This window comes from Aquarana catesbeiana, linkage group LG03 (genome assembly GCF_042186555.1).
Source record: "Aquarana catesbeiana isolate 2022-GZ linkage group LG03, ASM4218655v1, whole genome shotgun sequence".
Lineage (NCBI taxonomy): Eukaryota > Metazoa > Chordata > Amphibia > Anura > Ranidae > Aquarana > Aquarana catesbeiana.
This window is the reverse complement of record NC_133326.1, coordinates 567846813-567870183: the sequence shown is the minus strand read 5'-3', so window position 1 is coordinate 567870183 and position 23371 is coordinate 567846813. Positions and strand designations below refer to the sequence as shown.

Here is a 23371-nt window from a genome sequence, read left to right as displayed (position 1 = left end):
GACAGTGCCCGATCACCTGAAAGTAGCAGCATTTATAATCAATGGTCAATTAGTCGAGTCCTGTACTGTGCAATAAAGATACTATTTGTTAACTCACCTGATACAGATACAAAAAATTGTATCATAAAGTTGTATTGCATAAGTGCAGTGTAGAAAAAAAGGTCAATGTATGTGAAGCAGGGGTGTCTGGATCATAGTGCACAAAAGCAGGCCTGCCCCTTCCAGTCTCCTGCACATTCTTACCGGCCAGTGAAGCTGCTTGCATGATGGCCACCCAGGCATATCAGAGTGACCAGAGATTTGTCAGTAACAGAAGGAATTTTTTTCAGTTTTTTTTAGATGGAGTCTATAAGGGCTCATATGTTTTGTTTTGCAGTCTTTTTACCTCATTTAGTAAAAAGCGTGTTTACGGGGCTCTAAGGTTCTTGGGGTGACATCCCTTATTAAAAACTAAAAATCAATGTGACCTGACAACCAGCAAAGGCATGCCTCCATCCCTATTGAGTTTATATTGAAAAAAGAAAGATGATGGGACTTTACCTGAGGCATGTCATTTCTACATATCATGCATTATTATTTGCAATGTAAATACGAGGTTGATATAATTTATTGTCAGTCACATGGGGTATTCCATGATTTTGAACAACATAACAATATATCATAATACTCATAATCATAAATCATAATACTCAATCATAATAATAATGGTCAAAGTTGACATATCAAATATAATAACAAAGTATTTAATACATATAACAGCAGGGCACGATTGGTATTAAGAACACAAAGTTAATAATATAAATCAGCATATATAATGTAAACATGATTGACAAGATAAATTCATGGCTTTACTCATACATCCAATATACGGACAAATGCATAACAGACACCCTATCCAGGGCCACCTATTTTTCCTGTTCAGAGGCTGGGCACAGCCTATGAGCTGAGTTGTAAGTAATCAAGGAGTTGTCTGTTTTTGGTGTTTTTCCCCAGAGGGTACCACACACTAATATATATTTTATCCATCTACCATTTTAGTATAATCTCGCATCTTACTCCTGATGAGTGTCTGTAATGCCATGAAACACGTAGAGTTTCCAATGAAGGGTGCCAAGACAATCCTGTCCAAAATATGTATTTCCAATTTGTTTAATTATAATATTATGCATTTGTCCACATATTGGATGTATGTTTACATTATATGCTGATTTGTACTATTAACTTTGTACCAATCATGCTCTGTAATTATATGTATTAAATATTTTATTATTATTATTATATTTGATATGTCAACTTTGATTATATTACATTATCATTATGAGTATTATGATTTATTGATATATTATGTTATTCAAAATCATGGAATACCCCACGTGACTGACATTATATTATAGCAACCTCATGTTTGTATGTCTATATATATATATGTTTTCCATTATGCCTTTTAAAGCGCTAAGACAGACAGCCTTAAAGCAGGTAGCTACAGCTGTGACTTTAAACTGACATAGTGCTCTGGGGGATCTTTTATCGAGTGGTAAATGTTTATATAGAAAACAAAGATTGCACAAAAAAAAAAAAAAAAAAAAAAAAAGACATAAAACATCAGTGTTCACTCATTTAAACTTAAACGTAAAAGTCCACCACAAATACAGTCAGGTCCATAAATATTGGGACATCGACACAATTCTAATCTTTTTGGCTCTATACACCTCCTCAATGGATTTGAAATGAAACAAACAAGATGTGCTTTAACTGCAGACTTTCAGCTTTAATTTGAGGGTATTTACATCCAAATCAGGTGAACGTGTAGGAATTACAATAGTTTGTATATGTGCCTCCCACTTTTTTAAGGGACCAAAAGTAATGGGACAATTGGCTGCTCAGCTGTTCCATGGCCAGGTGTGTGTTATTCCCTCATTATCCCATTTACAAGTAGCAGATAAAAGGTCCAGAGTACATTTCAAGTGTGCCATTTGCATTTGGAATTTGTTGCTGTCGACTCTCAATATGAGATCCAAAGAGCTGTCACTATCAGAGAAGAAAGCCATCATTAAGCTGAAAAAACAAAACAAACCCATCAGAGAGATAGCAAAAACATTAGGTGTGGCCAAATCAACTGTCATGAACATCCTTAAAAAGAAAGAACGCACCGGTGAGCTCAGCAACACCAAAAGACCTGGAAGACCACAGAAAACTGTGGTGGATGACCGAAGAATTCTTTCCCTGGTGAAGAAAACACCCTTCACAACAGTTGGCCAGATCAAGAACACTCTCCAGGAGGTAGGTGTATGTGTGTTAAAGTCAGCAATCAAGAAAAGACTTCAGAGTGAATACAGAAGGTTCACCACAAGATGTAAACCATTGGTGAGCCTCAAAAACAGGAAGGCCAGATTAGAGTATGCCAAACAACATCTAAAAAAGCCTTCACCGTTCTGGAACAACATCCTATGGGCAGATGAGACCAAGATCAACTTGTACCAGAGTGATGGGAAGAGAAGAGTATGGAGAAGGAAAGGAACTGCTCATGAACCAAAGCATACCACCTCATCAGTGAAGCATGGTGGTGGTAGTGTCATGGCGTGGGCATGTATGGCTGCCAATGGAACTGGTTCACTTGTATTTATTAATGATGTGACTGCTGACAAAAGCAGCAGGATGAATTCTGAAGTGTTCCAGGCAATATCATCTGCTCATATTCAGCAAAATGCTTCAGAACTCATTGGATGGTGCTTCACAGTGCAGATGGACAATAGCCCAAAGCATACTGCGAAAGCAAGCAAAGAGTTTAAGGGAAAGAAGAGGAATGTTATGCAATGGCCAAGTCAATCACCTGACCTGAATCCGATTGAGCATGCATTTCACTTGCTGAAGAGAAAACTGAAGGGAAAATGCCCCAAGAACAAGCAGGAACTGAAGACAGTTGCAGTAGAGGCCTGGCAGAGCATCACCAGGGATGAAACCCAGCGTCTGGTGATGTCTATGCGTTCCAGACTTCAGGCTGTAATTGAGTGCAAAGGATTTGCAACCAAGTATTAAAAAGTGAAAGTTTGATGGATGATTGTTAATCTGTCCCATTACTTTTGGTCCCTTAAAAAGTGGGAGGCACATATACAAACTGTTGTAATTCCTACACCGTTCACCTGATTTGCATGTAAATACCCTCAAATTGAAGCTGAAAGTCTGCAGTTAAAGCACATCTTGTTCGTTTCATTTCATATCCATTGTGGTGGTGTATAGAGCCAAAAAGATTAGAATTGTGTTGATGTCCCAATATTTATGGACCTGACTGTAAGGCCCTCTAAACAACATCTTAAGTTTGATAAATAAGGGAGGGGGGGGGTTGAAAAGACTTTAAAACTTACCTGAGCACGCCTACTTCATTTTTAAAGGCTTGTAGTTGCTGAGGAGTCGGTGCAGTTACATTCAACATTTTCACAGCTACATCTCCTGAAACAACGCAGACAGAAGAGCTGAATCAGCAAGGCAACAATTTGTGTGACAACTGCAAAATAACTGGACCAAAAAGGAAAACCACTTGATAAAAGAAAATGAAAAAGAAAATTCAAGTAAATTTGATTAGAATTATTATGTTGAGTATATCTGACACATGGCTAAAAGTCTGAAAGAGATTTCAAGTGAGCTATGTGTCAGGGTTTTAGAGGGAACCTTTGATTTGCCTATGCAAAGCAAAATGAGAGGTTTATTTTAATGCCAGCTCCAACAACTTCTCCCATCTGACAGTGCTTCATGTTTTTAGCAGCCAATCATCAAGCGCCAACAAGGCCACGTGGGAAGATTGGAAGAGAGTCACATGTCTAGTGTAACCCTTACAATGAACCTGGCCATTCTTGATTTTGGATTTTCCTTATTAGAGTTTTCCTTTAAGGGCATTAGGAGAATCTTCAGAGAAATTGAAACAAGCCAGTACCATGCCACTTTCCCTTATACACTGTTCCAAAGGATCCAGATCCTATTCTCTGTCCGACTGTGATTTGTCCATCTGGAATTTCCCAATCATCACTGGAATCTCGGCGTCCAAGTGTTTTCTGCAAAGAGGACAGCACTGAAAACCTGTCAATTATGTAGCATACACAGGCAGCTTCAAAGTGGACCTAATCCGACTTCTCTAGGGTAACTCTCCTCTGCCTACTAATATATAGACAAGTAAACACCTACCAAAAACAATAAGATACATGACCTTTACAGCAAGCAACATCAGAGCATAGCTAGAGTGAGGCGGGGGGGGGGGGGGGGGGGTTTGGTGGGGTTAGGGGAGGGGGAAGAGAAAATGGGCCATTATTGGCCACTGCTAAGTGGAATCTGGATTGAGGCAGAGCCATTGATTGGCAAAATGTTGCCCCTTATTAGAATCTGTGATCTGATTAGTGATAGACCAACAGAGCCGTATTAGATTGCAAATAGGTCTTTGGGGGGGGGAGGAGTGGAAATTGACTGATACAACTGTAAATATACTCAGCACTCCCTGGTAAACTACTGATTTATATATAATAATTTTTTTTTTTTTAACAAAGCATTACATTCAGCACCAATAATGCATGGCCAAAAGTTTAGGGGCAACCATATCAACTTGTTGGACATCCCATTCCCTAACCATGGGCATAAATATTGAGTTGGTTCCCCCTTTGCAGATATATCAGTTTCCACTCTTTGGGGGAAGGCTTTCCATAAGATTTTGTAGTATATATGTGGAAATTTGTTCCCAATGAGCAAGAGAGCATTTGTGAAGTCAGGTACTGATTTGGATGCAAATTTCATTCAAATCTTAAAGGTGTTCAGCAGGGTTGAGGTCAGGGCTGTGTAGGCCATATCTTTATGGGGCTGGCTTTGTGCACCTGATCTCAGTGTCCACTTGGTTATATTTTTGCCCATACAGGGGGTCCCCTACTTACAAACATCCGACTTACAAACGACTCCTACTTACAAACGGAGGGAGACAACAGGAAGTGAGATGAAATCTACCCCTAGGAAGTGAAATTCACTCCTGTAAGAGTTAATATGGGAAAAAGGTGTCCCCACTGATGCTTTATCACCTATCCTTATTTCCCTATTAACCCCAAATTTTCAAAATCCAATTGTCATTGGGACAGAAAGTGAGGTGAAATCTTCTGAACAGGGGCACAGACAGCAAAACAAATGTTACAGGGGTGATAACCCTTCCCTATGCTATCTACAAAACTTAAAAATGTATTTTTTGGCTGGAGCTACACTTAAAAAATTTACCTGTTTCGACTTACAAACAGATTCAACTTAAGAACAAACCTAAAGTCCCTATCTTGTTTGTAACCCGGGGACCCCCTGTATAGTGTATTTATACACTTCACCCTACCCCTGAGCTCTGTTAAAATGCAGTGTCCTCCAAGAAATAAGTCAACTACTATGTTAGAGTGACTCATTTTGTTAGGGATAGGGACAACCAACAACAGTGTGCTGCCTTGTATAGAGATAACACCAATTCCTATTTAACTTTAAGACAATATATTGCTTACGCTAACTAGACGTTTTCCACCAAGAACATGCAGGTGAAATGAGCACTTGATACTCACCACCCTACTCCTGTCTTCAGTGGATGACGAGGAAGATTTGCGCTCTCTTTGTTGCCCTGGGGATTTCTGGAGAGCCTTCACATTGGTGAGGGATCCGGGGAGAGAGGCTGGAGGGGTCGCTGATAACCCTGGCGTGGAACCTGCCAAACCAGAAAATAAATATGAATAATGAAAGAACAAAGAAAAAAAAAAAAAAAAAACAAACCTTAAAAAAACCCCAAAAAACAGAATTACATTTTTTTCAGGCTGGCTTTTGATTACCAATTTTTTGTTCTCCACTAATAGACTGTTATTGTGGCTTGCTGTTAACTTCCAGGTCAAGCTCTCTCCTCCAAGGACTTCACCATGACCATTTCTGTCCAAGTATTTACCAGGATCCACTTAGGACTGTCGTTGCAAACCCTGATAATTTAATAGACCTATCCACACAGATTTGATACCACTATGGATTCTCGAGGGTGACCACTTTACTGGAATTACTGGTGAGAGACCTGGGCCTGACTGATATTTGTTATCTTTGTCACCCAATGGTTATTGAGTATACCGGATGTTCCCACTCCCACGAAATCTCGCTAGAGTAGATTTAGCATCAGGTAATAAGGTCTTTCTTGCTACAGTTTACCATTTAACAAACCTAGGGACTTGACAGACCATTCCCCGTGTGTTAGTAGGAACCAAGTTCTTTCTGGATCGGAAAACGTGGATGTCCAGTCCTTTATGACCGTTTACGCCAGAAAATGAAATCCCTGGTCAATTATTGGTCTTTCTTGACTGTAATATGCAGTCAACCCACCAACATAATATGGAATACTTTGAAAGCCTCTTAGAAGCCTTTTTAGAAGAGAGGTCATTAAAATAAAAAAAACACTGCTCCCAACAATGGGGGCTGGACTTGAGGTAAACTGTAAAAAATGTGGAAAAGGAGTGAGACTGAACAGGTCATATGTTGTTCAACCTCCCAAACTACCTCTAACTATACAGACCATTTATCAACTGTCGATGGCGCTATTGTATCCGCTACAGGAAAATATCCTTGCAGAAAATATGGAAATGTGTTAATTCTTAGACACTCATATTCCCTAAACTAACCCCTGAAGACAGAGACGTCTTTGACCATGACCATACACTTATCAAGCTAACGGAGGCCCCCCAACCTGTTTTTTTGAAGCACAGATTAGAGCCAGAGGCTCCAATCGGGGCTTCAACATGGGGTGGGCTTGGATCGCAGAGAGTGCGCTCCGATCCCACCCAGGTGTGTTACAACAGCGAATATTCACTGTTGTAACACTGATACTCCTCCCAGTCAATCAGGAAGCCGGTTTTGACACCGGTCATCCGACTGACTGAAAGGACAGGCTATCCCATTGGACGCCTATGAGAAGGAGGGGAGGAACTGGAAGCCGCCATGGAGGAGAGGACACGGAGCTGCTGCAACACACTGCCTCTCGGGGGGGGGGGGGGTGTTTGTTTGCCGCCCCCCCCACCCCCACACACCAGCCACCACTGCTTCCAACAAGTCTCCTGGTGCAGATGGTCTCCCAGCAGAAGTCCATATGAATAATTCTTTACATATACTCCAACATCTCCTGCGCAAACACACATCATCCTAAGAAGGACCACTCCAAGCCAGACTCCCATCTAACTGCTAACTATAGATTTCAAAATTTTGGTTAAATCTTTAGCTCTCTGGTGATCTAAATTCATACCTCAACAACTAGTGACCTTTGACCACTCTGAATTTACCGTTGAAATGTTGAATGAAAAAAAACTGTTTCTCTCAATATGCAATCTAATTATCAAAGCAAGGGCAACAGGGCGACTTTCTATTGACTTTGCTAAGCATTTGATACTGTTGAATGGACCACATGCAGGAGGGGCTACATTTTGTGGGGATAAGTCCAAAGTTTGTTAAATTGGGGGGGGGCGACATGCAATAGCCCAGTATAAAATTCTGACAGATTTTCAGGCTAAACAGTAAAATCTATTTCAACTGAATACTACTTTCATTGCTAGTTAAGTTTAAGAAAAATGCAAAAGTTGGATCCAGCTGCCCCGAATATAGTTGAGGGGAGAACTGTTTAGAATGGCTACCTCAAATGTCATACGTTACTCACAATACCCCCATATGGATACCTAAAAATAGTCCCACAAAGTAGACTTATTGTTGTACGTACTAATTTGGATGGCAATCCCCCTCAATTACAAACTAGGAACACTATACCTTTCCTGAGAAGGGGGATTGGCAGTCGCTAAACCATGGTTGTAATATCTAGCAGCACAGCTACAGCACTTTGGAGATTGGCACTTGACTCTATGGGATGTTCTAACCAAAAGTTATCATACTTTATGAAAGAACTTACTAATATCTTTATTAATAATAAGAAAGGGGTTTTGGGGACTTTGAGTGACGTACAAGACACGTGGTAGGAGAAATGATAAAATTATTTGCATGTATACATCCCCTTGCCCCTACCTTCTTTTTTTACCATCTGGGCAAAATAATAGATCCCATTTGGTACCTTTTTAAAAATGTTTTCAGATATGTGATGCGTTTTCTCCTGATGAGTGGCACTTGGCCACGAAACGCGTCAAGCCTATCAATGTGATGTTCCCAACACATAGCTTAACCTCAACTGTGATTCATTTGTATCCTATTTGGCTTTTTACATTAATTACTTCCATGGGATACTATGCGATTTCAGATGTGTGCATGTGTAGATACATGTATATGAATCCTTTTCTGTATGCCATTGCCTTGTATATAGATAAAAATACTCATGTTCAACCATGTATCACATGTTTATGAGGTATGCTTTGTTTATATGTCAATTAAACAATTTTATAATTTCTCCTACCATGTGTCTTGTGCCTCACTCAAAGTCCCAAAACCCCTTTCTTATTTCTGATTTAGGGTTGGAGGTGCATGGTATCATGCACCTCATTTAAAGTCCCAAAACCCCCTTTTGCTTACCAATATCTTTAGAACATGCACAGTACCCTACCCTCACCTGATACCATAAGACCTAGGCCCAAATAAAAGCAACCCTCAACTATCAAGGCTTCAACAAGTATATCACTTTGTGGCATATAAAAAAAAAAAAAAAAAAAAACCTCAGAGCTGTTATGGAACAAAGCAGGCACCTTGCTCAGTTAAATCTTACTTGTAACACTTACATTTTTTCCAATTTCAATCCAATGCCAACTCACATAACTTACTATCATTATGGTGACAAGAACAATGGGTAAAGGACCCATGTCACATTATAGAAGAGCAGTGGCTTAAAACCCTGCAAAGAACACCCTAAATGTCAATACCACCTTGAGACTTGTAGCATTATTTTTACTAAATAAAGTATATTGGAGTCCCTCAAGAATGTTCCGCTTTCCTCATAGAGACTCCTCATTGTGCCTTAGGTATACTTTGGGACAAGGGAACCTCGTTCACATGTTCTGGAAATGCCAGAGACTGGTTGGGTACTAGTAGGAGGTGTCTGATATCATTAATTGGGCATTCCAACTACAATGTTCTTCTGAATTTTTAAAGACTGGTCTTCTGTGACTTTTGGAGCGTCCATGTGATGATCATTATCTGAAAGATGCAGTAACCAAAACCCTGTACCTAGGCAGGAAAACACTTGCACAGTACTTGCAACCCCCATTCCCCTTCCCAAACACACCTTTGGATAGATATGGTGATCACCATTCTATACATTAACCTGCACCCACAGGGGTAGTTCTCAAAGATCTGAAAGGATATGGTGCGGGTGGCTTATTGACCCCAGCCTAGCACCACCTGCTTTAGTACCAAACAGTCCACAGGGTAGATAAATGATCTGTTCCCCTTAAAGTGGAGTTCCACCCACTTTTACAACTCTTCAGCATCCCTCACTAAGCTGTGCACTATAAACGAATTGGATATTAAAAAAAAAAAATTCTCAGCACCTACTGTATATCTGCTGTATTCATTTTTCACTTCCTCCTCCCTGGCCGTGGCATCGCATCATTTCCTGTTTGCAATGCCTTCTGGGAAGGGGCAGAAACTTCCTCTAACACTGCCGTTGCTATGGAAACCTGACCTGAAACCTATTACACTGCTTGTGCTGCACTGAGCATGTGCGAGATCTGCAAGGATGAGATCCAGGAAGAAATACAGTCTGGCTTCAGATGCCCACACTTAAGATGGCCACAGCCTGCTGCAAGTTTATAAAATAACAAACTACTGGTATAAACTAACAAAACAGACCTTAGTTTACAGACTAACCTGTACTAGAATACATTAAGCTTGTGTATTATAGGGGTATTTTTATTTAAAAAGTATAATTTCGGCCAGAACACAACTTTAACAGCCTATGCTGCGATTATGCATGATTGGTAAATTACAGAAGAACTGTAATTTGAGTGTTTGTTTACATTAATACCAATCTTTATTGCTTGAAACTTTTTTTAATTCAGACTAACATTCTGCTCATGCAACTACAATTCAAACTGATATGATGTACTTTCTGGCTATTTGAAGTTCTACTCCAATTAGTAGATAGCAGGCTGCACTTTAAATCCTTCAGTCTCTGCAAGCCACATTGTACTGTCTACTCTGCATTTGCTTTTTATTTTCTACAACCGCAAAAAATTTGAAAATTGAAGAATGCTGTTTTCCGATATCAGTTTTGTGATGAAAAAGAAGAATGCTTAAAGAATAAAACTTAAGGCAAAACTTTTTTAGTTTTAGGTAGAGTGGAGATGGATTAGAAATCCTGACACCTTTTATTATCTGTGCCCCCATTAGAAAGTTTTCCCTTCTCTATTTGTCCCATTTACCATTACCATTGAAAGTGGAAGTAAAAGAAAATCCCAAATGTTGGGTTTTCCCCAGAAAAGTAATAGAACAGAAATTTTCTGATGGGGACACTAGTTCTGGTGATTTGGGGGTCCCCAAGGAATTCCCTTAATTTTCAGGGATTTCCTCTTACTTCCTGTTTGGCTATGAGACAGGAAGCGAAAGGAAATCTCTGAAATGGGACACATGGCGAGAAAAAAAAATGTGACAGGGGTTATAACCCTCCCTTGCTCTATCCAAAATGAAAATGCCTATACTTCTACATTAAAGCCATGCTAAAATAACTTGTAATAACATTTGAAGAGGTCAGTGCTGACTCACAAGGGTGATGTTCAATTGCAATCTTGTACGCGATTGTACGGGCCTTGAGACTCTTTATGAGCAACATGAAAAAAAGGCATACATCTGACTACTGCTCATGCGGGGCAAATGGAGCAATCAGTCATGATTGAAATGCATCATTACTGTTCAACAGTGTGAACAAGCACAAGAACGAAAGCTCATGTAAAAAACTAAACAAAACAAAAAAAAAAAAAAAAAACAGGTGATTGAAACTAGAATACAAAAAAGGTTAGACTATGTGAAAAAATACCCCCAAAAAATACAGTTTAAAAAATATATTTAAAGAAACTCGGCAAATAAAGCCTGCAAATCAAGGTTTCCTAGAAAAGGGAAAAAAAAAAGTTTACACATTCCTCTCCTGCTGCCTGTGCTGCTGAACACTACTGAAGCTATATTCTTCAGAAACTGACAGTTCTTAGGAGTGTCAGTCTCCTGGTTCTCCCACTGATCCCTGTGTCATTTTATGTATTGTAGTGTATTTAGAGCTCTCTTCAAATGAAAAGTGTGTGGCAGTGTGGGTGACAGGAGAGGCAAGCATATACTTTCTTCTTTTCAGGTAACATTTTTCTTTTCAGGTTCAGTTTGGAGACAAAGTCATGTTAATAAATTTGTCCATCCAACATTGATATTTTGATTTTATTAAGGTGTGTAGTGGTTTAAAGTGAACCTGTAAACATACAATGTGTTTGTAATAAGTTTCTTCCACTCTGAGGAAGGAAGAGCTCATTTTTGCTCTCACTTGGGTTTTGATTTTAAAATACTGGATAAGAAAAGTAGCAGTGATGGTAGCCAATAGATAGAAGGGACTGTCAAGGTGGTTTACATTTTTTCAGCATTTACAAAAACCTGAAATATCAGTTTTGGGTGGACTAACTAAACTAAAAAGGTTTAAAACGCTATACTTTTTTTTTTTCTTTATATACTAAACAAAAGGTAAATAGAAAATCACACATCACATGACACTACAAATGTACAATCAAAAACGACTTCATTTAGACACCCCAAATACATCCTTTATAGCATGCACAGTAAAAACACACACGTGGAAATATAACGAGCTTAGTGGTAGGAGGAGGTGACAAAATATATAATTTTTTAGTAAAGTTAGGCCAGGTAGGTGTAAGCTTTCATGCACATACACTGCTGAAGGCGACTCAATGGTCAGCACAAACTCCTAAAAATTCATAGTATCAGTTAACAGGTAATACACTAACTACATAGCACATCGTGTTCACGAAAAAAAAAAACTAAGCAGTGTCTGTGTTGCACACTTGTACAAGCGGTGCAAGCAGTGGAAGAGAGACAGTTTAATGGGGTTTTAAATTCAAGAAGTTTAAAGTGATCTTGTGGCCAGGCTATTGACATTGAAGTATTTGCTTATTCTTATCAAGCAGTAAATAAGCTTTAGAACAATTACTTACCTCTGAAGCTGCAGGCACTATGGAGCAAATAATCCTCAGATAAATGTAAAGGTGTTTAAGTCAGCTCTCTCCACAGCTCTATTCACCCCCTTCCCCTTGCCAGCTCAGCTAATCCTGCTGCCCCCTGCTAGCATTAACTCAGCAGCTTAGCCAACCATATTCCACCTTTCTAACAGTAGCTCAGCTATCGCTGTTCTCCCTTCCAACAATAGTTTAAAAGCTCAGCTCCTCCTTCCCAGCAGTGACTCAGCAGCTCAGCTCCCCCTGCTCTGCAATGCATGCAGCAGCTCAGCAGCCTTCCAATCTCTAACATGTAAACAAATGGAGCATTTGCTCGGGGCAGGGTGGGCAGCAAAGAGAATGACTTCTTGCTTATTCTGCTGTAAAGATATGGGAGGATTGATTGCTCCACAGTTGCTACAGGAGGTCACCAGGACTTTGATATAAAACTCATGTACTGCTTGCTAATATGCAAATACCTGGATTGTCTATAGCCTGGTCACAGGATCACTTTAAGGTGAGGGGTTAGGTAAAATAAACAGCCCAACTACCTCTGCAAACGGGGTCAGACTCAAAATCAAAGACTATTTCACTGGGGAGTGTATGGAGGAGTGGGCTGGGGTTCCGATTGTGGTATTTCCGAAGGCAGCGGGTCGACTGGACCTGAGGGGCTGCGGGAGAAACACAGGCGTAAAGGAAGCAAAGGGTAGGAAAAAAAAAAAAAAAAAAACAGAAAAAAATAAAAATAAAAAAAGAATGGGGATAAAGGGAGGTTAAAAAAAAAAAAAAAAAAAAAAAAAAAGGAGTAGAACAAAGGGGGATTAAAATGTAGCAGTGGGGAGAAAAATAAACAAAAATAAAAAAAAAAAAAAAGGAAAAAGTTTGAGCAGGAGGGCAGAATTAAGACATAATTAGCAAAATGATTCCAGTATACAGACATTAAATTCACATTATTTTTATCATGTACAGAAGGGAGTTAAGTATTAGGGCTATGTATATATAAATCAGTGTAGCGCAGCAAAATAAAATTAAAATTAATTAATTCATAATAATTTAAATAATACCCAAAAACTATCAATGAGTGAATAAATAAGTAAACAGTCCTCTGTAAATAAATTCCTCCGTGAATTGCTTCAATGTACTGAGGAAGCCTATCACTTGGCGATACACGTGTAGGAGAGAGGTAGAGTTCTGTGACGTTTACCGGAGTCCCACCTGGTGAGGTGGTGAGCCGGGTCTGCTATTACACACAATTTTTTAATTGAATTCTTGGTAAGTGTGTTTTAAAGCGGGGTTTGGCAATAAACTTTCCCATACAAAGTACACTGTGTCCTGTCTACTTCATTATGTATAAAATCTGAGGAGAGCTGTGAGCACGGGATCATATATCAAAGAGGAGAGAAAGATTGGAGCAGTTTGCCTGGGTGGAGAGGAGATAACAGCCTGCTTCTATCTATAGTGATTTCTTATCCTACTGAGGAAACAAGGAATGGAACTGTCTCACCTGGCTGGAAGGAGATACAAGTTTACTGTTTATCTACACTGAGGTGAGCAGGCACTTTGCTTGCTGGAGGATTTACACACTGTTTTAAAAATTCAGTCAATGGATACATTGAAACCATATTGAGCTATCAGAGGAATTTATTTACACATGACTGTTCACATTGTTATTTATTTTTTTCACTTAGGCCCCTTTCACACGAACGGACCGTTCAGGTCCGCCTGTCAGTTTTGACAGCAGACCTGAACGGGCGCTCCAGGTTAGCCTATGGAGCAGCGGATGTCAGCGGAGACATGTCCGCTGACATCCGACCCGGTCCGATCCGCTAAAAGCAGACGGATGGCCCTACGTCCAGGTCCGTCGCTGGTGGATCGGATGAGATCTGATGAAAACGGACATGCAGTCCGTTTTCATTCGATCCCTCCATAGGCGGCAGCGGCGCCTGACAAGCCCCTCCCCGCTCAGTGAGCAGAGAGGGACCTGTCATCTGCCGGCTCAGCGGAGATCAACGGAGAGATCTCCCACTGAGCCGGCGGACCGAGGCGGACTCCGTGGAAGTAGAGTCCGCCTCGTGTGAAAGGGGCCTTATTGACTATTTTTGGATACATTGAAGCAATTCACGGAGGAATTTACAGGAGGACTGTTTACTTTGGTTTTGGGTATTTTTAAAATTCTGAATTATTTAAATATTTTTATTTTGCTGCGCTACACTGATTTATATATACATATTTCTTTTGAGGTGTTGTGAAATCAGTTACAGTGGTTGGCAGGTCAGCATATACATTTATTCATTGTATTTACTACTTTTAATTATTCATCATCCTTTGCGCTGATTACTTTACCGTTTTCTTATATACCCAAGTATTAGGGCTAGACTGGGAGTTTAAGAATAAAATGTAGAAAAATACAGAATTTAAAGAAAATGGATACTGAACATAGAAGAGATTGTTATAATTTAAGGCCTAAACAGATGTAACAATGAACAAAAAATGAAATCGGAAAGGCGTGTATGTAGGTTAGAAAAACTGATATAAACCAGTTAGAGTGAATAAAAATAGACATGGGAAAAGTTGCCTTTTTAATATTAAAAGAAACAGGGATATGAGAAGTCCAACCCACTGTGGGAAAACCCATTTTAGCATTTCATTGGCTTATGTTAAGTCTATAAAAAAAAAAAAGGTTTTCTATTGGCTAAATGCCACGGTGAACAAATTTTAGCTTTTTTTATTTTTTAACTAAAACATATCTTAAGAGGTCGTCAAAATAATTTCTACTTGATAATGCCTTATGAAAAAGGTATGTAGAGTGGTCAATGTAATTTGTGTTGTGTCGAGGCGAGGATACGTCTACTTTGGAGAAGAAACCTCACTTACCTCCTTCACTCCGCTGAAGGCCCTGGTCCCGAATTAAGTCCTATAAAAAAAAAAAAAAAAAGAACACTTTACTATCTCTCCTCTTCTGTGTGTTGTGTTCATTTGCTGAAAGGGTTAACACACTATGTGACCATAAGTCTGTGGACACCTGACCATCACCACCCTTTCAGAGTTTTTTTGGACATTTCATTCTAAAACCATGGCCATCAATAAAGCTGGCCCCCCTTTTGGCTAAACAGCTTCTACGCTCATGGGAGCTTTCAACAAGATTTTGGAGTGTGTCTGTAGGAATTTGGGCCTATTCAACAAAAATACCATTTAGGGTTCAGGTACTGATAATGGCTCACAATTGGCATTCCAAATCATCCCAAAAGTATTCAATAGGGTTGGTGCAGGTCTCTGTGCAGGCCACTCAAGAGTTTCTCCATGCAAGACTGGTCAAAGAATGTTGTTATGGAGCTGGCTTTGTGCGCAAATCATGTTTAAACAGAACGGCCTTCGCTAAACTGTTGCCACAAAGCTGAAAGTGCACAATTGTCTAAAATGTCTTTAAATGCTATAGCATTAACTGTCCCTTAAACTCCCTTCACTGGAAATTCATGAACCCCATAATTTGGAAGAGTGTTCACATACTTATGGCCATTGAGACATTTTATCACTCCATATCATCTTTGAAGAGTGTCAAGTGACTTTTTTCAAGCTTGCTTATCTGAAAACGTAATTTTAAAAAATAAAGATTTAAAAGGGAAAAATCATTAAATTATTTACACATCACTGTAAAATATATATTTTTTTGTATATATAAAGGATAGTGAACATACAAAAACAAAGCCTTCAGGCATTCCCCGGCTTAAATCAAAACAAAATGGGCACTATACATAGGTTGTACTAGTAGGGGAAGCTCAGCTTGTCTGCCTCTCCTCCCCCCAACCGCTGCCACATTTGGCATCTTTTGTGGGGAAGAGAGCACCTGGTTTTGATAGGTATCCACGCCCCCTTCTTCCCCCGCAGCGTTCTGGGACACTTCACAGGTCCCAGAAGACTGTGGCACATTCAAAAAGCATGCATGCGCAGTAGGAAACCAGCTGTGAAGCGCGAGGCTTTAATACCAGTTTCCCTTAGTCAAGCTGTTTGAAGAATCGGCTCGGGTGAGGACATCGCTGGATGCCTGACAGTAAGTGCCCTAATATTAAAAGTCATCAGCTACAGCTTGTAGCTGCTGACTTAATTTTTTTCTTTAAGGGGGGACCCTGGAGCTGCTCTAATTATATTACTGTACTGTTTGAGAAGTGAGGAGGATTGTCTTACTTCCATCACATGGAAGAAAACATCCCCCTCTGGCAGCTATACACAAGACGCCAACAGTTAAAACCAAAAGGAAGAGTCCCACTAAACTAGTGAAGGGGCTGTTGGGCCAGGGGAGGCCACAATTATGGCACCCAAGCTGACCCATAGGTCCCAAACTTTGTTACATTTTTTGGGACAGCCACGAGACAAGTAAGTAGCCTTGTAGACCAAAACTACAGAGTTAATCAAGGCTTTCCAAAAATTAAGGGTAGGGACTTGTGCTGATTTCTACTTCAACAGAAATGTTTTGAGAGCTCCTGTATATGCCAGCGGGTCGCACTGTAAAATAATTTAAAGGCTAAAGGTGAATTTACAACACTTCCTGCTCCTCCAGTCCACTGTATTTATCTGCTGTGCCAAGAATGATTCCCCACTCATAAATGTGTGTGCACTGATCCATACAATTTTACTTTGTACACAACTCCTGAGGCTGCGTAGCTGCAGAATCCCAGCAATGGCTATCAGTCAGAATTTCTTCTTCGGTCCTAGAAGTAAGAAGCGACTCTTAGCACTGTTAAATGACCATTGCCAGCAGTATCCAGGGCTGTGTACAGTTTACAAGTGTTTGGATGGGTGGCGGATGATTCTTAGCACATTAGACAGGTGCAGCGGGTCCAAAGGAATAGAAACAGTATTAGAAATTTAGCTTTACATTTTTAAAGTGTTAAAGGTGGAATTACCCTTTAAATCTATGATTACCAAAATCTAATTTTTTCCCGTTTGGAAAACGTTTTTTTTTGCAAATGTGTATGCCTTTCTGGGTACCATAAAGCTTAACTCTAAAATAGACATCATTTAATCAAGATATGCATGATGAAAAATAATCTTAGGTATTTTTATAATGCGGTAAGTCTTTGACTAAGCTGTACTGTTAAAAGGGCAATGCAGGTCTATGACCCGGTTGTCATTTCTGGCTGAGGTGGTAGAATCACATGACTGGCCGAACAGATTTACAACTCTTCAGTGTATTTTGCCATTTCCTCAGAAACTCATCTTTGAGAAGGGGTAGTGGACAGGTTACGCGGGTTTTATGAGCACGTAGCACTATTCACTTACGTCAATGTTTACTGGCTCAATGGTGTTTATGTGGACATTCGGGGCAGATGAAGAACGATCTCGCTGGCCAAACTGGTTTCTGTGGTCTTCATCGGCAGGTCGAAAGGGCTGGGGAATAGGGATGGATTTGGACGGAGAACTACTTGGGAGGATTGGAGACCTGGAACAGAAAATAGAATGCATTATTTACATTTTTGGCATTAAAGGTCTTTTTGACAGCTTGATGGTAAACTGATGAGGTGGGGAAACATATAATGGCAATTACACACCCTTGCACTCAAACAAGCTTCATTGGTTTTTGAACAGGCACATAAGTGAGAATATTGGGGTGCTGTGAAAAAACGACAAAAAAAATTTCCCACTCTGTACATTCAGATCTGAGAGTAATCCTGCATTAACTCCTGTATACAGAGAGGAGGGAAGAGCATATAGCCCAGCACCTCCTCCCGGCTCTCAACTTCTCCCTGCTACTATCTGTATTAAAGTCAGCAACTGAGAAAGCTGTGCAGGCTAGTAGCCTACCAACTGATGACAGCATTGATTGTTAAAGGACATTTCGGGCAGCTGCCTGGGTACAGAGAGCAGCTGGAGGAGGAGAGAGCTGGAAGGAGGTATGGGCTGTGCACTCACCCTCTTCTCTGTATACAGGAGTAAACACAGGATCACTCTCAGATCCATATGTACAGGGGTTGATTATTGCCCCCTATCTCCTCCCCACACTGCTCCTATCCTGGAAGCAGAAATTGTGGGTGGGTCCTGGTAATCAAACCCTGTACATTTGGATCTGAGAGCGATCATTTGCTAACTCCTGTATACAAACAGAAGAGAGCACAGCCTACACCTGGCTCCTATTATTCCTGTAGTGATGAGGGACAGAATTTGTGCAGAATGTGATATGAGGGGGTATTTGGTGGAAGATTCACAACTCACAGACCCCTGAACTCTGCCTCACAGACTACATTTTAGAGCTTGTTACCACCAGATGTAGTGCGATAACATGGATGTAATGTAATATTGCGCGTTTTCCCACACCGCATAAAAATGTGCTGCCTTTTGCAGACGAACACAGGTACCATTATTTTCTTATTTAAACCCCACGCATCTAGCAAATGCTCACATGTTCTTGTCTGCTAAATGGCAGTACCATGCATTTTGGTGGAGCACTTTTTAAAAAAACCATGCCAGTACCTTTTTCGAACGTTTTACATGCATAGAGCAGCCCATTAAAAAATGCAACGCGCGGGAACACTCAATCGCGCGTGCTTGAACGAACCTATGCTGAACTGCAGAACTCGCTTTCCATGTTCATATTCATAACATAAGAGGACGGTGTTCAATAGTTCAAAATATAGTGGGCAGGACTGACAACACTTCTTGAGATTTCACTGCAGCAGAGGCAGCGTTTTCAGCTCACAACAGGAATTCAGGAACTCAATAATATTCTGGGAGATGTACCGCTATTTCTTTACACTTGCAGTACTAATAAAAGCAAAACCTGGAAAAATGTGCAAATGTTGCAGAGATATAGCACATTTTTATTTTTTTATTTTGCCCAATCAAAATAAAGCACAATGCCCCTTTGGAAAGCCAAGGACAGAAGCTGCCACTTTTTCTCCCAGGCTACATACAAGTTCAAGGGCAGTACTGTAAATCTCCATGAAGCAGAATAAGCATCGCTTCACTTGTACAGAGTTCAGAAATCCGATCACGGCAGCTTTCATTTGTGTTTAGCACACAGGAACTTTGCTGTATAACAGAGACAGACCACTACATTATACTAACTTTGATGTTAGTCTCTTGTACAACTGAATAAAAAATGAAATGCAAATATGTCACTGTAAGAAATCGCAATCAATGGGAACATGGGCTTAAAACTGGGGAGAGGAGGTCCTCACAGGGGAGATCTGGGAGGGGTAGCGAGACAACTGTAAAAGTACAAGCCAATGTCAGCGATGAAGCATGAGATGCGGATTTCAGGCAGAACCATGTAATAAACTAAAGTGTCTGCGAACTGCAAGCTGTCAGCATGATGAATTGGAACTTTGCCACAATAATTCAGCGTTAATATGACCGGCTACACGATCGCTGCACTTCATTATATCTGCCCCAGGAAGCTAGTGCTTTTTGCTGCCTCATAGGCAAAATAATTGAAGCAAAAAAATAAAAAAAAAAACTTTGCAGGTGGAGAGAATGAACAGGGTCAGAAAACAGGAGTAGGATAAAACGAAGAGAGTCAAGCTTTTTCATTTTGGCAAACACACAACACTGACATGATGACTATGGACAACAAGTGCTATGAGGAACAGCAATTTCCTGCATACACCCCAGTTATGCAGCTATTTTATGGAAGCTCAATAGTAAAACAAAACATCAGCCTCCTCTAATAGTGGGAAATGATAGAAGTAAAACAGGTTGGCTAGTTTCTGCCCATTCGGAACAATGAAATGTAGCGCAAAAATACATATTAGACTATATAGTCAAAAGTTTATGGACACCTGACCATCACATGGTCAAAAGTATGTGGGCACCCCTCCAAGTTTTTGAGTTCAGGTAAAAAACAGGATTTTTTTATAACAGCTTACCTGTAAAATCCTTTTCTTGGAGTACATCATAGGACACAGAGCCTCAAGTAATTACTTATTGGGTTATAGCCTACCTTCATGTGTTGACACTGGCAATCAATAAAGGAAGTTGACTCCCCTATATAACCCCCTTCCAGGAGTCCTCAGTTTTTGTAGCCAAGCAATATAGTTATACTCCATAAGACAGAAGGGAGGGACCTCTGTGTCCTATGATGTACTCCAAGAAAAGGATTTTACAGGTAAGCTGTTATAAAAAATCCTATTTTCTTTACCGTACATCATAGGACACAGAGCCTCAAGTAATTACATATTGGGATGTCCAAAAGCAATACCACTTGAGGGGAGGGAGACACAGCCCATAAGGCACCCGCAGACCTGAGGATTTATACTGCTGCCTGCAGCATACAGCGCCCAAAGGCGACATCCTCATTCTTTCTTACATCCACTTGATAAAAATTTGTGAATGTATGGACTGAAGACCAAGTTGCGGCCTTGCAGATCTGAGTAAAGGAGGCCTGGTCACGCCCTGCCCAAGAAACACTAACTGCTTTGGTAGAGTGTGCCTTAACCTGAATAGGGAAATCTTACCCCTTAAATCATAAGTTTAAATTATAACTTGCCAAATACACTTAGCAACAGTGGATTTTGACGCTGCCTGTCCTTTCTTAGGACCCTCTGGCAGAATAAATAAGACATCAGTCTTACGAATCCGAGCAGTCTTATTTAAATAAATTTTCACTGCTCTTACTATACCAAGACAATGTAGTGACTTATCTTCCCTGAAACATGGTCTTGGGAAAAATGATGGCAGGAAAATGTCTTCATTCCGATTAAGGTCTGAAATCACTTTTGGCAAAAAGCCTTGACGAGGGCGCAACACCACTCTGCCCTCGTAAATATTCAAATATGGCTCCTTACAAGAAAGAGCAGCCAAATCTGATACCCTCCTAGCTGAGGATAGCAATAAAAAATATCAGCTTCCTAGTCAGGAGGACCAGCGGAATATGCTGTAAAAGGTTCAAATGGCTATTTGTAACACTGCCAAACTAAATTCAAGTCTCAAAGGCTTTAAGGGTGATTAAACTGACGGATTAATCCGTATCACTCCCTGCAAGAAAAAACCCCGGACTAGAGCATGCGTAGCAAGCGGTCTTTGATATAAAACCGATAAGGCTGAGACCTGGCCCTTAATAATACTTAAGGCCAACTTCATCCCTATGTGCAATATTAGAAAGGCAAGAATTCTGCCTATAATATATCTCCGAGGGTTCCAAATCTTTGTTTTACACCAGGAAACATAAGTTTTCCAAACTCTATAATATAGCTCTGGAAGCTGGCTTCCTTGCGCTGAATAAAGTCGAGATAACTGACCTGGAAAATTCACGTTTCAGAATGTGGGTTTCACTAGCCAAGCCGTTAAATTAAGCGTTCGTAAAAGTAGGATGGAATATCGCCCCCCGTGAGAGCAGATCTGGCCCTTGTAACCCCTCCTGGGAGAGGCCAAGGACCCTCCACTGCTATCTTTAGGACTCCTACATACCATGACCTTCTGGGCCCTGCTGGAGCTACCAGAATTACCGGTTTTCTTTCCAGTTTGAACCTGCAAGGAAGTCGAGGTAGCAAATGAATCGGGGGAATGCATAGATCAGTGAAAACTGATCCCACAGGGTTACCAGCGCATATGTTTTGTATGCGAGTGGATCCCTTGTCCTATATCCGAAGTTGTTTAACTTCATGTTGAATGTGGAGGCTAGAAGATCTATGTCCGGAGTCCCCCATCCTTGGCAAACAGCCCAAACACTTCGGGTGATAAGACCATTCCTCTGGGAATAACTGCTGGCGACTTAGATAGTCCGCCAGCCAATTTTCTACTCCCGGAATGAAAACTGCCCATAGGGATGGGACATTCCTACTGCCCAAGTAAGGGTATGGTTCACCTCTCTCTGAACTGAGAGACTCTAGGTGCCCCCTTGGTGATTGATATCGGCCACAGTTGTGGCATTGTCGGATTGAATCCTTGCAGAACAATTCTCTAACCTGGAGGTCCAAGTTTCCAGAGCCAGCTGCACTGCCCGAATCTCTAGGATATTGATGGCAGGGCTCTTTGAGTTTGATCACTGTCTCTGGACAGTTGTCTTTCTAGTAGCGCTTCCCAGTCTGAGAGGCTGGCATTTGACGTTACTACTTTCAGATTATTGGACCGAAGGATTTCCCTTTCAGTAAATTCTCGCTTCGTAACCAACCTTTAGACACTGGCAAAAAAACTGAGGACTCCTGGAAGGAGGAGGGGGTTATATAGGGGAGTCAACTTCCTTTATTGATTGCCAGTGTCAACACCTGAAGGTAGGCTATAACCCAATAAGTAATTACTTGAGGCTCTGTGTCCTATGATGTACGATAAAGAAATTATTTTCTTGAGAATCCATTAAGGGACATGGGACATCTTTTCCCTTTAGGTTATACCACACACAGGGTGACTGAACACTGGCAAAACAAAAAGAAAAACAAACTGTAGGCCAGCCAGGATAACTGCTCCCATCCATTCAGGAAAACAAGTCTTACCTTCAGAACAGCCAAAAGTAGTACCAACTGAGGGGTGGGAAGAATAGCAAACAAACCTTATGGATCCAAGAAAACTAAGAAGTGGGCACTGCCTGCAGCTCAAAAGAACCACCTGAAGGACATTAAATCAGGTTGCAATGTGCACCAGGTAGAATTTACAGAACATGTGGACAGAAGATGACCAGGTGGCAGCCTTGAAAAATGTGGGAGACAGTTGCTTGATGCCAAAAAGCACAAGAAGCAGTCACAGATCTAGTAAAGTGCATCTTGATAGGAAAGGCTTGAACCCAATTGCTGATACTATAAGACTGAATGGTGGGTTTGCCTGAGTCACAAACATGACGGATCAAGAAGCCAGTGCACCCTTATGGGATTCATCTGGGATTACAAAAAGGGAAAATCGGTCTTGTTAAACAAAGTGGTAACAAGAACAGCCCGAACCCCATCCAGACAATGGAGGGAAGTTTCCTTTTGGTACACTGGAGACAGACTGAGGGAAGGAAGAACAAGGTTTTGGCCGAGATGAAAGGCAGAAACTACCTTATGTAAGAAGTCCTGAAATTCACTGCCCGAACCACATCCAACAATGCAGGGAAATTTCCTTTTCCTATGGGAGACACACTCCGAAAAGGAACCAGGAGCACTGGCCGGGGATCCCCAGGAGAGCCGGATCAGGACCACTCTCTGCAATATCATTGGGACTACATGTCCCATGAGGCATTGCTCCTCACACATTAACAAGATCTCAGGCACTTCCTGACATATATGGATGGTGTACTGAGCTGTATG

General features: G+C 40.8%; 1 protein-coding gene across 4 annotated transcripts in view; it reads right to left on the bottom strand.

Moving 5' to 3' along the window:
• BRAF (B-Raf proto-oncogene, serine/threonine kinase) overlaps positions 1 to 23371 on the bottom strand; it is a 167741-nt gene that overhangs the window by 28910 nt on the left and 115460 nt on the right. For 2 of the 4 annotated variants that reach the window (XM_073621837.1, XM_073621836.1), the window contains exons 8-13: positions 17439 to 17598; positions 15036 to 15075; positions 12713 to 12832; positions 5565 to 5704; positions 3929 to 4046; positions 3363 to 3447 (exon numbers count right to left, since the gene is read on the bottom strand). In XM_073621837.1, coding sequence (XP_073477938.1) covers positions 3363 to 3447; positions 3929 to 4046; positions 5565 to 5704; positions 12713 to 12832; positions 15036 to 15075; positions 17439 to 17598 — 663 coding nt within the window. The remainder of the gene's footprint in view (positions 1 to 3362; positions 3448 to 3928; positions 4047 to 5564; positions 5705 to 12712; positions 12833 to 15035; positions 15076 to 17438; positions 17599 to 23371) is intronic. The other 2 variants (XM_073621840.1, XM_073621838.1) reach the window with 1 other exon arrangement.